The sequence below is a fragment of the Limanda limanda genome, chromosome 13 (assembly GCF_963576545.1).
Source record: "Limanda limanda chromosome 13, fLimLim1.1, whole genome shotgun sequence".
Lineage (NCBI taxonomy): Eukaryota > Metazoa > Chordata > Actinopteri > Pleuronectiformes > Pleuronectidae > Limanda > Limanda limanda.
In genome coordinates, this window is record NC_083648.1 from 23,543,996 (window position 1) to 23,557,127 (window position 13,132).

At 38.5% G+C, this 13,132-nt stretch overlaps 1 protein-coding gene across 1 annotated transcript in view; it reads left to right on the plus strand.

Annotated features, from left to right (window-relative positions):
* The first annotated feature begins 599 nt into the window (after positions 1-599).
* map4l (microtubule associated protein 4 like) overlaps positions 600-13,132 on the plus strand; it is a 67,173-nt gene continuing 54,640 nt past the window's right edge. The window contains exon 1 of the mRNA XM_061083669.1: positions 600-789. Coding sequence (XP_060939652.1) covers positions 600-789 — 190 coding nt within the window. The remainder of the gene's footprint in view (positions 790-13,132) is intronic.

The following is a 13,132-nucleotide window of genomic DNA, read 5'->3' on the forward strand; positions in this document are numbered from 1 at the left end:
GTCATTTGTACAGGAAAAGAGATCCCTGCTCTTTCTTTTCACCATGATTGCTCCTGATTCATAGACAATCTGCTTCCTGTTTTACACTGACACACGCACAGTGTACGTGAATGGTCATCTTAATGGTCCTTACTCTTGTTGGGGGTTAAGGGCAAAGGTTGTAACACCTTGTTGAGGACCTATTTAACAAAACTGTGATTTGTGAATATGGGCTATACAAATAAAATTTGATTTGATTTAATTTTATATGCTTTATCACGTGTGTTACTCTGGAAGGAGATTATGATAAGTAACCAAAATGCTCATCTGGGCGTTATTACCTATTAGTTTGGATGTAGTCTATGATGTTTCAGTTTTCTTTGTTCTTGGATGATTTTGTTATTATCAGACTGCAACTGCAGGCTTTCTGTCAATTGTGTGAACTTGTCATCTGAATTGGGTTTGTCAAAGGTGTGAAGTGGTGAGTCTCACACCAATGACATGGTACGGTGAGCCTTTGAAGTGGAGTGGGAAAAGAGATAATAGAAAAAATTGCAATAAGCAAAGAACAATGAAAGTAATCACACCTATTTCTCCATTTTCTCCACAGTACCAGGACTATGGACCTGACACTGCGAGATGCTCTGGGTGGGGGTGGAGGTGGGGTCCCAGGCGGGGCCCCTGCCGATGCCTTGCTAAAGAGAGACTTCATGGCCTCACTGGAGAAAGAGAGCTATGATGACAAAGTGGCAGAGACAGTCTCCAAGAGTGACTACCGACCTTTACTGGATGGAAAGGACACCAAGAGCGGTATGTCCCCCTGAGCGTCTTTGAAAGATTTGAACAGGGAGTTTTTAAGACCAATATTTGTCTGTGGAGGAGTTCCGGCACTAGAATATCTGTCTTTTTGCTGAACTACCTCATAAGAAAAGAAAGTCACATCTGGATCCTGAATCAGGCCTCAATAATGTATCTGTATCAACCTGTGTTTCACCATCGTGGGTTACCAGCTCATCATCTGGTTTATTTTGAGCAATATCTTTGAAAATGTACCACTGAGGAAATGCAGGTGAACAATGGTCTGCAGAACCTTTTATTTCCTTGACGAAGGTACTTTGGTCAAAATGCAGCTCATGTCAATGGATATAAAATAAACTAGGCTCATCTTAAGCTTTTTGGTTGGCTCTTACTATTCTTTGATTTTTGTTTTCTTCTTCCATTCTATTGCTTTTACTATACCTATTATATTGTTTTTATCTTTTCTTATTGTGATTTTATTTTTCAGCACTTTGGTCAACTCTGCTCAAAAAGGTGTCTCCTCACCACCACCAGCATATATCTCAGTCAGTTTGCAGTGTAATTGAAAAGAAAGCTGAATTCAAGTCCAACACTGTATTAAATTTTGAGCTGGGTGGGCATGAGGCCAGAATGAGACCAACATCAGTCACAATGGTTGAGGAAAGGTAGCAATAGTTAACATTTTCCACGTTGCTTGGTTCCAGAGATTTTACAACATAGGTGTATAAGGTGCATCATCGGTGTCAGAAGACCAGTTTGAACTGTGTAGTTATATCATGTATCTTTTTTTTTGTTCTCTTCTTTAAAATCTTAATTTAATTTGTCTTTTCTTAATGTGTTTTTGTCTCACATATCAACTTGGCTTTCCAAGCAAAGGGCTTGAAGCCGGAGCAAAAACACTCTTTTCAATAAGTGCCTGGCTCTGTCCCTCAGCCAGTGGCCCAGTCTGGTCCAGTGGGCTAAATGTTGTCTTGCTGTCAGTGTTCTACATACAACAGCCCAGAGCTGGAGCAACCAAGAGTTTTGCATTAGCTCTAAACCATGACACTGGACAACAGGCCATGTTGGGCAAATTCTGTTTCGTTAGAAGCCTGACCAGATCAATGCGTAATATTCACCTCCTGTGTTACATGCTAACACTCTAAGCCAGCATGTTAACAAGTCATTGTGACAAAATATTACCAATGCCTCACTATCATTCATTTCAGGGGACATATAAATAAAAGCCAGGTCAAATGGGTCGAGCTACTTTTATTAACAACATATATTACAAAACTATTACAAGCACTATATCAAGGCACATAACAGGGAGGAGGAGATAGACATTGTGTGGATGCAGATCTGCGCTTTACTATGGAGTAAACTAGTTTATTTAGGCTTTCACTCCAGCCATTCTTGGTTTGAGGGAAGTACCACAGGCATTAAAAACAAAACTGTGTCTTCTAAGATCAGTTTATTGAATCACCTTGTATCTCATGCATATGTCGTACAGCCTCATAACTTACTAATCATGATTCATGCTAATCACATAATACAAAGGTTAGTGAAGGAGAGCGGATAGCTTCATATATATGGATAAGATGTTGGCAGGTTTGACGTATGTGACACTAAACAAAGATGGCACATAAGACTCCGTTGCACGCAAACCACCACCCTGTCATAACCTCTCACATAGCAGCTGACATGCCAATGCACAGCTGGTATGATGATGATCACTAATAGCAGGGCACATATACTGCGGCGGTGTGTGTGACCGTGTGTGTGTGTGTGTGTGTTTGTGTGTGTGTGTGTCAGTTTCTCGGCCCGACTTTTTTAAAACCCTGGTGACTGTATGGGCCTGTAGGCTGTGTCCCTCTTGATACTGTGGAGCAGGCCGTGAGCTGACAGCAGATGTTTTACCACAGGGTTTTCTCAGATGCTTTAATATCACTGCTCCTCAGTCGACCACACATTACACCACTGACTCACATGTGATGATATTTAAACCAAGGGGCCAAAGGTTGAGCCCCTGAAGGATCCATTCTGAGTCTAGCACTTAGCTTTTTCAACAGAACAAGTATAGAGGTAATTTGATACTGAGGTTGTGGGGATGGGTGTTGAGCCAAGGCTGCTGTATATTGCAATGTGTCATCTCTATAATCCATCAGCGTCAAGGTCTCCTGCATTTGTCAAACATTAAAAAGTACCCGCTCAACACAGGGGTTTTAACAGCTCTTTACATTTAAGTGAGATAATTGTCTCTTGTACAGGTGGTAAAAGTAGAACTATGTTGTTTGTCAGTTTTCAGCTATACAGTGATGAATTAAACATGATTTAGTCATACTGTATTAGCTTTTTTCCCAGAACCTAATTTTATTAGAAAATGGAGTAAAGTATGTAACTTTGAGTTTTGGATTGTAGTTTGTACACAATACATTGACCATGTACTGTTAAGGTTTATGGAGAACAGGGAAAACAGATGATGGACAGTTTATTTGAGCTATGATGCTTTTTGTCTTTAAAATGCACAAAGCTTTCACCACTGCCTCACTCATTCCAACTGGAGAAAATCTTGCTCAGACAGTAGGTAGCTACTGGACGATGCGCTATTCACAGGTTTTTTGTCTCCCAACATCAATAATTAATATGTTTGAGCAAACACACATTTTGTTGGGTTAGTTCTGCTGCGCAGAATGGCAACAATAATATGATATGACTGCAGGAACCAAGTGCTACAATTTAAGTCTCAAGTCCCTTTATCCACGGATGTGACCTGTAGGAGTGCACAAGCGGCACGTGTACTGGACTTTAGTTGCCAATTGTCTGATTAGGCAAGAAAACAATTTGGTTAGTTTCATGACAAGATTGGGGTTTGAGTTAGTACAAGCATTTCCCAAAGGTTAGGGCCTCTGCTGTGATGGAATTATGACAACTTATGTTCTGATGTCATGAGAAATGCACGCTTAAGGTTGAAGAAAGATGACAAATAATAGAAGCAATGTTGTGGGAAAGTCAAAATGTGTTCTGACTTACTCCTTTGCTTGTTTCATAAACACAACGACTACTAGAGGTGCTCTGACTTTTCAATGCATCTATGGGTCAGAATAATTTGCTCACTGTGACGTTTTGGCTTGATTTTAACAGAACAGTCCCCGCAGATGAAGCATATTCTACAGTTATTTAACATTTTGAAGCATAGATTGATGAGCACGGTACATCACAACCAGTCAGGAGATCTCTAGTCGTAGATGAGTGTCTCCCTATCTCTCTCTCTTTTCTTTGTTAACTGGCTCTTTTCTTTTCGTTATTCTCTGCCTCTTCCTCTGCTGCTTGTTTCCTCATTTAACTTGATTTACAAATGTGTGTTTGTCCTTTCATTTATGTTTTAACAATGTGGAGGCTGTATGGCAATTTGAAGCTGCAGCAGTGAGGAAAGGTTTAAATAAACCTGACTCAAGCTTTAACCTGATCTTTCCTAAACCGCTGCAGCTGCTTTACCCCCACCTTGTGGACTGGAGTTGCTTAACCCAATTTTCTAATCTAGTCCAAGAAAACCTAGGATGAATGGATTCAGATTTTTAATTTGTCCCCTCGTGTGGCTAAATGTAAATGAATGTGTGGGAGTAACATCTTGATTTTTAGCTCTCATTGCTGTGTGCACATCCTCTTCTCTTAGTAACAGTCAGTCTATGTATAACTCTGTGCTAACTGAGCTGTAGCAAGTGCTTTGGAACTATTTATATCAGCCCTAAGTTTATTTCTCAGGCGACATAAAGGCTGCCAAGCAATGTTGATGAAGGACCTTATACAGCCTGACAGAAACTCCTTCATACAACACTCAGGCCAAAATACAAATAATACAAGTTTTTTTTTTTTTTTGTTGACTATCAGGATTCATTTGAGGAAACCAAAAGTACCTTGTGGTTGTTTACTGAGAGTATACAAAGGCTAAACCCTTTAGCCAAATTGATCACTAAGTGGTAGATAAAAGGTAGACTATAAACAAATTGTGTCGTCCTAGAAACTATGGGTAGGGTAGGGTCAGTTTTTAAGATACGGACGATATCACATTACTATTATTTATATCACTGACACCCTGACTCACTTCTCTCTCTTTCTTTCCCTCTTGCACTGACTTGCGAACACAAACACAGGTGGATAAATTGTTTAGGATCGGTTCTGTCCCAAACTTTTTGATCCATATTAACGATTGATCACTATATTCCTGATCTGGTTTTTACTGTATTTCATTTTTTTTGGTATGCTTCAATTATAATCATTAACAATTTGTTATATTGGTTTAATGTATATAAAAGTTAGAAATAAAATACTTTATGTATCTTCTGTAATAAATAGCATCTTTTATCATTGCAGATTTTAAATATTTTCTCTGCGGCAGCCTGCTGTATGAATGTAAATATATTTTCACTGCAGCCATTGTTAAATGTGTGAATGTCACAGATTATACCTGTTCTACATTGTCATTTTTGTAATTAACATGTACAATTTATGTTAAGTTTGACCATTTCCACATTCTAAACTTCCTTTGTTCAGGTGTACAGTGTATATGGAGCCTGATTGAAATCTTATCCACTGTGAGATCCTGTAGCAGCACAATAGAGGTGGAGTTGCACTGCAGTCTGCTGCTGCGTTTGCTGAGGCATGATAACACATCTCCGCAGTGTGTGCGCATTCAGTCTGTGCACTGGAGACGCAGGGGAGAAAAGTGGGCGTGTGTGTGTGTGTGTGCATGTGACCAACACATTGAACTCTGCAGTAGCGCTTGTATGTGGATGTATCTGAGGCTCAGTTTGACCAACAGTAGCTTATAGTTCATCACGGAGAGGCACTGAGGCAAAATAGTAAAGCACAGGTTACGGCATTAATTGACTTCCATTCTTTCACCGTGACACACAATCTCAAACCAACTAATGGAAGCAACTAGCAACCAGCTGCCTTTTTCTTCAGGCAATTAAATGTAAGAGAAATCCGATGGAGTAATACATTTTACAAAGCTCCACATCCACTGCACTCCACACCCACTTTAAGTAGGATGCATCACACTGATATAGATTTGTATAAATTATTCAGTAGCACAGCTCAAAATAGTAACACAAAGAGGGAGTGTTCCTGCCACGAGCAAACAACAACTAGCATTGATTTAGCCCCGGTTTAAGAGCTAAAAGCTTAAATGGCTTTTAATGTGTGACTTGTAGCATTGTTGCACAATGTGATGCTTGAGAAGAAAAATTACAATTCGTTCTTCACAACATTAATTTGATGTTGTACTCACCAACATAAAAGCTGTTAAGGTGGGGCTATGGTAGAATCATTACAACAATGGGAGGCTGGACCAGAAACACCAGCAGCCAGACACTGAGACAGTGTTTTCAGTCACATTTGATCTGAAACTGAATCTCATCTGATCGAAATCATTTAAAATCTCTTATTGAATCTTTTTAGGGTTTTGTGAGGGGACCTTAATAAACAACAACAGAAGCATTAATAACACATAAAATAATAATAATAATAATGAAATATTCTAAGACTTTGTAGACACCTAAGGGCACTTACAATATATGAAGAATCAACTGTATCTGTAAAATGACTGCACACTATTCCTTCTCCCTTAATCAAAAGTAACAAGTTCTTATGTGATCATGATGAATTATGAACAGTGTGTGCTAGCAGAGCTACGTTGTTTACCCATTTGATGTAAGTACGTGTCTGCAAATTACATGTCACAATAGTGAAAAGTTGTCAGCGTCTCTGGAACAGTGAGTCAGCTAAGTCAACTGTGTTGCTGAGTCAGCACATGTTGGAGTGCGTCATCATTGTTTTCATTGTGCAGACGCCTGACGTGTCACAACAGGCAGAAAGAAAACCTTTGAAGGCAGCAAAGCTTAATGAATCAATTTGACTCATTTTAAAATCTATTCTACAAATTGAAATGGTTCATGTCTATGTGAAGCACGGTTGAATTGAAATTGAAAGTTAACATGAGATGCTTTAAGTTGCTATTTGACAGTAATATGAGATTTCCAGGTTACTGGTCTCGGGTCAGACCAACATGATGCAAAGAACAGAGACATTAGACATGTCAAACCTAGAGGTGGGTGATAAAACAATTATAATAGTTATTGGAAATATCCTTTCTATGAAAAGCAATGTAGTAAATATTCATTATATATTGATATAATGCTTATACATTGTGTATACAGATTTGTTTGTGATTCTCTGCTCATAAAGAAGAGCTTGAAACCACAACCTGCACTCAGAAACAAAAATCTGTCTGTAGACTTCAAATAAATAATAATATGGCATATGGATGATTCCATCAACCATCGACATGGCTGGCTGCCATCATGATGTTGAGCCAACACTGAATCGGTCCAAACCGAGCACGCTGCCATCTCCTCCTTCTCTCCATACATTGCCTAAGTTTACAAATTCTGTTATTTTTACCAAGTCTGAGTTTGAGCGATTGCCTATCCTGAGAGCGAGCAGAGTCAGTACGAGCTGAAGAATTTACTCATTTAAGAAAAGTGTGGATCATTATGTGGTGATCAGTGTTTATAATGTGGCGTCATTTAAAAAAAATCCATGTACAAATTGTAGCGGGTCCGAGACGTCAGCTGAGTCTGTGTCGGTGTGTGTGTATCTCTGTGTGCGCCTCAGAGTAAAGTAGGAAACTTTGTTTAAACCATTCCCTCTCGACGGAGTTGTCCATTGCCATGTTAAGTGGACATCGCCCAACCCTATTGGCCGTATCGTTCAACACGAGTCAGGCTACATCTAGTGAGACACTGTAATCACTATAAACACACATTTTGCTTCTCTATTGCTGATTCTCCTCTCGGCTCTCTTGACAACGTGGACCCACTTAGTTGAAGGGAGGTTTAATACGCACTAGAGGTAAGAGTATAATCCTGAGAGGAGCCTGTGTTTATTAGCGTAGAAAAGCAGATCTCCCAGAGGTATCAGCCCTTTTCAGTCTGCCAGTCACAGGATTTGCATCATGTACTCAGTGGCCCTGGGACTGCTCCAGTATTACACAGGGTCTGTAGCTTGTTGTGATGCTCTCAATGGCATTATTTGAAGTATTCACCATATGATATCACACATCTTTTTCTCGCACTTTATTTCATTGATTTGTTATTTTTTATGTATTTCTTGCAACGCATGCTCACTTTATATATATATCCCACTATCCTATTAAAGGGATAGTTTTCCCACTATTACTTACCACTATGACGATGGAGAGGTGGGTGAAGTGTTTGAGTCCACAAAACACTTCTGGAGTTTCAGCGGTAAACAGCATTGAAGCCAAATACAATTGACGTAAATGGCGACCACTTAATCAAAGGAAAAAATACAACAGAGAAAAACATAAAGTGCCTCCATACTGCTACTGTGGTGTCATCCAAGTGTCCATAAGCCCAAGCCTGACATTCAAATTCAACTCGTCATATACATCATGTTGTAAGCCAAAATTTCTTCTTTCTCCGTTTCTCCTCCTAGTTACTGCTGCATTAACTGCAGCTATTGCATTTTCTCGCTGATCTTGTCTCGTGAGAACTAACAAGTATTGCCAGAATTCACGATAACTGCAGCAGGAACTAGAAGAATAACAGCAGACATGTAGGCTAAAAGCAGGTTATAAATGACGCAATTTCGAGTGGAATATTTTTGGGGTGAACTCTCCCTTGTATAATGATATATTCAACTCCTCTACACCACCCCCTTAGTCTCTCATTCCCTGTCCTCCTGTCAAAAATGATCAATAGAAGAGCAAAGTTGTATTTATTGGCCACTGATGAAAGTAGTTACTGGTTCGTTTTGCTAGTGACAGTTATTTGAGCAGAAGTAAAAGGTTTTGTCTTTCACAATAAAAAATTTCCTTGCAGCTGATTATAGGCTTCATTAATACACAATCACAAAAGCCTGCTTCACTTCTTACTCACCCTTCCTCCGCATTAAGCAACAACAACTAGCATTGATTTAGCCCCGGTTTAAGAGCTAAAAGCTTAAATGGCTTTTAATGTGTGACTTGTAGCATTGTTGCACAATGTGATGCTTAAGAAGGAAAATGACAATTCGTTCTTCACAACATTAATTTGATGTTGTACTCACCAACATAAAAGCTGTTAAGTGGGGCTGTGGTAGAATAATTACAACAATCTCAATTCTTACTCACCCTTCCTCCGCATTAAGCAAATTTGTACCTTTTACAAATGAATTTAACATTAATGTATTTTTTACCCATTACAGCTCTTTTCTGCAGGGTAACCAAGTTACCTGCAGCTACCTGACCCAGTACAGAATCTAGGGTCTAAATTGTTGTGTTGACTTGAAGAAAAATGTAGATCTCTTCTCTTCTCTGCATTCTCATCCCTCTCTTAATTTTCTTCCCTCACCTCACTGCTCTTTGCTGCATTAAGCGCTTGTCGATCTCTGGAGTAGGCGACAGCTGTGACTGTGGATGGGATGCCCCTGTTTGACACTAACCTCCACTGTCCTTGAGCGATAGCAAGAAAGACTTGAGCGTTGTTGACATCATGCAGTCTGCACGCAAATATTGGCTGCATGAATTTAAGGACACAGAGCAGGAGAGCATGATGGAGAAGGATGGGATTTCACTCTGATATTTCACCTCTATTTTTACTATATTTTGTGTAATACTTTCAGGCCATGGAGAGTTGCTTTACTCAGTCTTGCATGATTTATTTAAACAACCTCTTTAACGTTGACCCTTTTTGGCTATTTTGTCTATTTTTAATGCTTTTCGAATTTGCCTTTGTATACCACATAAAATGTGATGACATTGTTTGGTCTCCTTTGTTAATGGCCAATGTTGCCTATGAAACACAAAGGTAAGCAATTGTTGAAGTTGAAAATGTCTGTGCAGGTTTTTAAATCTAAATTTATATTTGTAAAGCTGACATATAATCATGCAATACGTGAAGATGTAGTCATGGAAGTTTTTTTCCTCATGGCTGTGCAACTCATATAAATAAACTTGGGCTGGGCAAGTTAACTTGTTTTAATCGAGTTAACTCATCACTTATTTAACTCAGTTAATTATTTTATCTCGCATTAACTCAGGTTTGATTATTTATTGTTTTATTTTGAAAGTCAGGCTTTTATTTTGTGAAAGTCTGTTGCTGACTGCTGCGGAACCGGAAAAAAGATAAATAATTGGCGGATAAACAACCATGGATAAGGGTACGGAGCTTTTACATGGCCATTTTCATTTTAAAGTTCTTCCAGACGGCGGAGTCGACAGAACCAAAGTAATTTGTAGCCACTGCCAAGGTGAATTTTCTTATCACCGGAGTACTTCCAGTCTAAAATATCACCTAAATACAAAACACACAGTTGATATCAGCAAATCACTCAACGAAACAGCGAGCGGAGCGAGGCTTCGGCAGACTACGTTAGACGCAGGGAGGAGTATACATTTTTCATAACGAAGAGGATAACATTTATGCCCTGGCAGTGGCATTGAGCTTTAATTTTGTATTTGCTTTGATAACATTGTTAAGTTGAGATTTACACTGAATATTTTATTTAACTGCTACTGTATTAAATGCTGATGTTAAAAGTGTTCGCACAACAAATGTTATGGCACTTTCGTTCATATGGCAGAACATTGAAAATAAAATTGCGCTATACACTACTTTTTAATTCATTATTGGATTTTGCGTATACAAATGCGATTAATCGTGATTAATCAGGGAAATCATGCGATTAATCGCTGTCTTTGTATTACCAGAGTGAAGGGAGATCCCAAATTATGCAAATATAATATATAAGAGGTCAAATGTGACAAAATCAAACAATTTCTCCTTCCTCACCCTTTCTTTGAAAATATGGTAAAAAATGACATAGAGACAGAGTCCATTGCAACACATTCTATCTTTTTTTACTCGCTGTACAATATGATTTTTTTTACATCAAATTTTGGTTCTACTTTTTCTATCAACACCAAACAAAAACTAGCGCGAAGTTTCGAGTCAGCTGTTCATGTGTTGTCTCTTGAGGAAACATAATTGGCCCTTAAAACTAATGAGGGTCTACCTTCACTTAGAATTAATTTGTAATGAATAGTGATTAAAAATAATTTTTATTAAGAATCACGTTAGCATAGCAAAACGTGTATTTGTAAGAAGTGGGTCTGAACTTTACCTCTTAACTTGAGCAAATAAATTTACACATTTTATCTTTTTTGTTTTTGTGGTATTATTGTAAAATAGGTAGCATGCATTTATATGTGAATACGTATCTCCCCTTTAGCTGTGATATCTTTATAAATGTTAGTACTGTATACAAATCTGTATGGTATATTTTGATTAAAATAGGTCAGTTGGTTATAACAAACAGAACACATAGAAAAACAATGGTCGTATGGATGGAAATAGAAATCTTATAGAAAGATTATCAAATCTTAATGGTTACAGCAGAACATTTAGTTTGAAGTAAATAAAGCAGTTTGATGCTGACCTTGTTGTCCAACTGTAAGTGGCCTATGAACATGTTTACATACAGTGGCAGCAGATGGACGGCCATCATCTGGAACTGCTGTGAGCTGAAGTGCACCTGGATTCAGTCCCGGACGGTTCACTCGCAGTGCACTTCAGAAAGCCCCCAACCACTCCAGAGGCCCTGCACAGCCGGCTGCCCTGCCCTCTGACCTTTGCAAAAAAAGTTAGACTGTCCTCTTCTAAATACACAAAAACACAGAGGTCATCTTAGCCAACAGCTGATTACTACTCATAGTTAGGATTTAATGTCAAATGATGTCTTGTGGTGGTATTACGAAGCAAAAAATACCACCACAAGACTAATGTATTTCAGTACAAATATAAATATTGCTTTCATAAAAGGACTTGGCAAGTATATTTAGCATCCTTCTTATTTTTAACGAATCCTATCAATAAATACATCCTGACTAACTTACCCTGTAGTTGGCACTTTGCCCCAAGCAATTTTTCTTTTTTACTTAAGAGGTTAATCTTTATAAAAAGGGTTCCTGTACAATTTAAAAAAAATCCTCAGTAATTTCCGAAAAGAGATGGGCACCGCGATTTTAAGCAAGCTTGACCCAAACATTAGTGCATTAGTTGAGGACTATAATTATCTGCAGATTAAAACACATTAGATGCTCTAGTGCGTTTTCCCAGCAGCAGGAAAGTGTATGTGGGCTTGTAAAATGAATAAAACATGTATATATATATATATATTCAGAATTGCCTCATATATACATTATTGGCATACTCTTCTATTACCTGTGTATGCATTTTCACTAAAATGTTTTGACCAACACTCACTGCATTCTCAGAACTTTTTACTCGGTTTTCCATTTTCCATGCAGAAATTGTAAAAAGGGGCTTTTGCTTATTCTGTACCTGTTGCTTGGAATATAATGCAAAAGGAACTAAAGCTCACAGAAAACAAGAATAAAGAACTGCGGCAGATTCTATAAGATGTTGCTGTTTTTATCTGCTTGTGTAGTTGGTTGTGTTTTGCGAGTTTAGATCTTGTTTTCAGTTGTGTATTTGTCCGTCACTATGTGTTTTTTCCTGTTCTATATGTTTTGATCTACTCTATTACCTGTCTTTGCCAGGTCTCCCTTGCAAAAGAGATTATCAGTCTTAACGGGAGCTTCCTGGTTATATAAAGGTTTAATCAAATAAATAACCATACTACATGCTGAAAACCTTTTGAAATATTCTTGAATCTTCCATCCTAACTGATCATTCTCTGAAAAGCACATATTTATGAATCCATTTCCCCCTACTATTCAGCTAAACATGATATAAGCAAGAGGAGCGGAAGGTCAGCTTTACATTTTACCAAAGAGTGCAATGGAATATGCAGCGTAATGATGCACAAGTTCATGCAGTCGGTATCTGGCTCAGGATGTCATCAAACGAAACTGTATTTCTTCAAACTATGCAACCAAACTTTTTTTCACTTGTGCAAAGTCTTAAGGAGCCTCCAGCACAGTCATGCAAAACTGCTATGAAAAATGTTTGAAAAAAAAGAATGTGTTTGACCTTAAGGCTTGATACTGGCTGCTCACCTCAGAGGACTGTCTAGGTTTTTACTGCAGGCATGCATACGCACACAGTGTGTGTGTGTGTGTGTGTGTGTGTGTGTGTGTGTGTGTGTGTGTGTGTGTGTGTGTGTGTGTGTGTGTGTGTGTGTGTGTGTGTGTGTGAATGTGTGTGTCTGTGTGTAAGGTGTGTGTGTGTGTGGGCGGGGTTGTCTGAGAGAGATAAAATAAGAGAAGAAAAAGGTAAAAGGATGAGAACACACTTTTTAAATGGAATTCACCTCATGCTCCACATGGGTCTAATTTATTTATTCATTG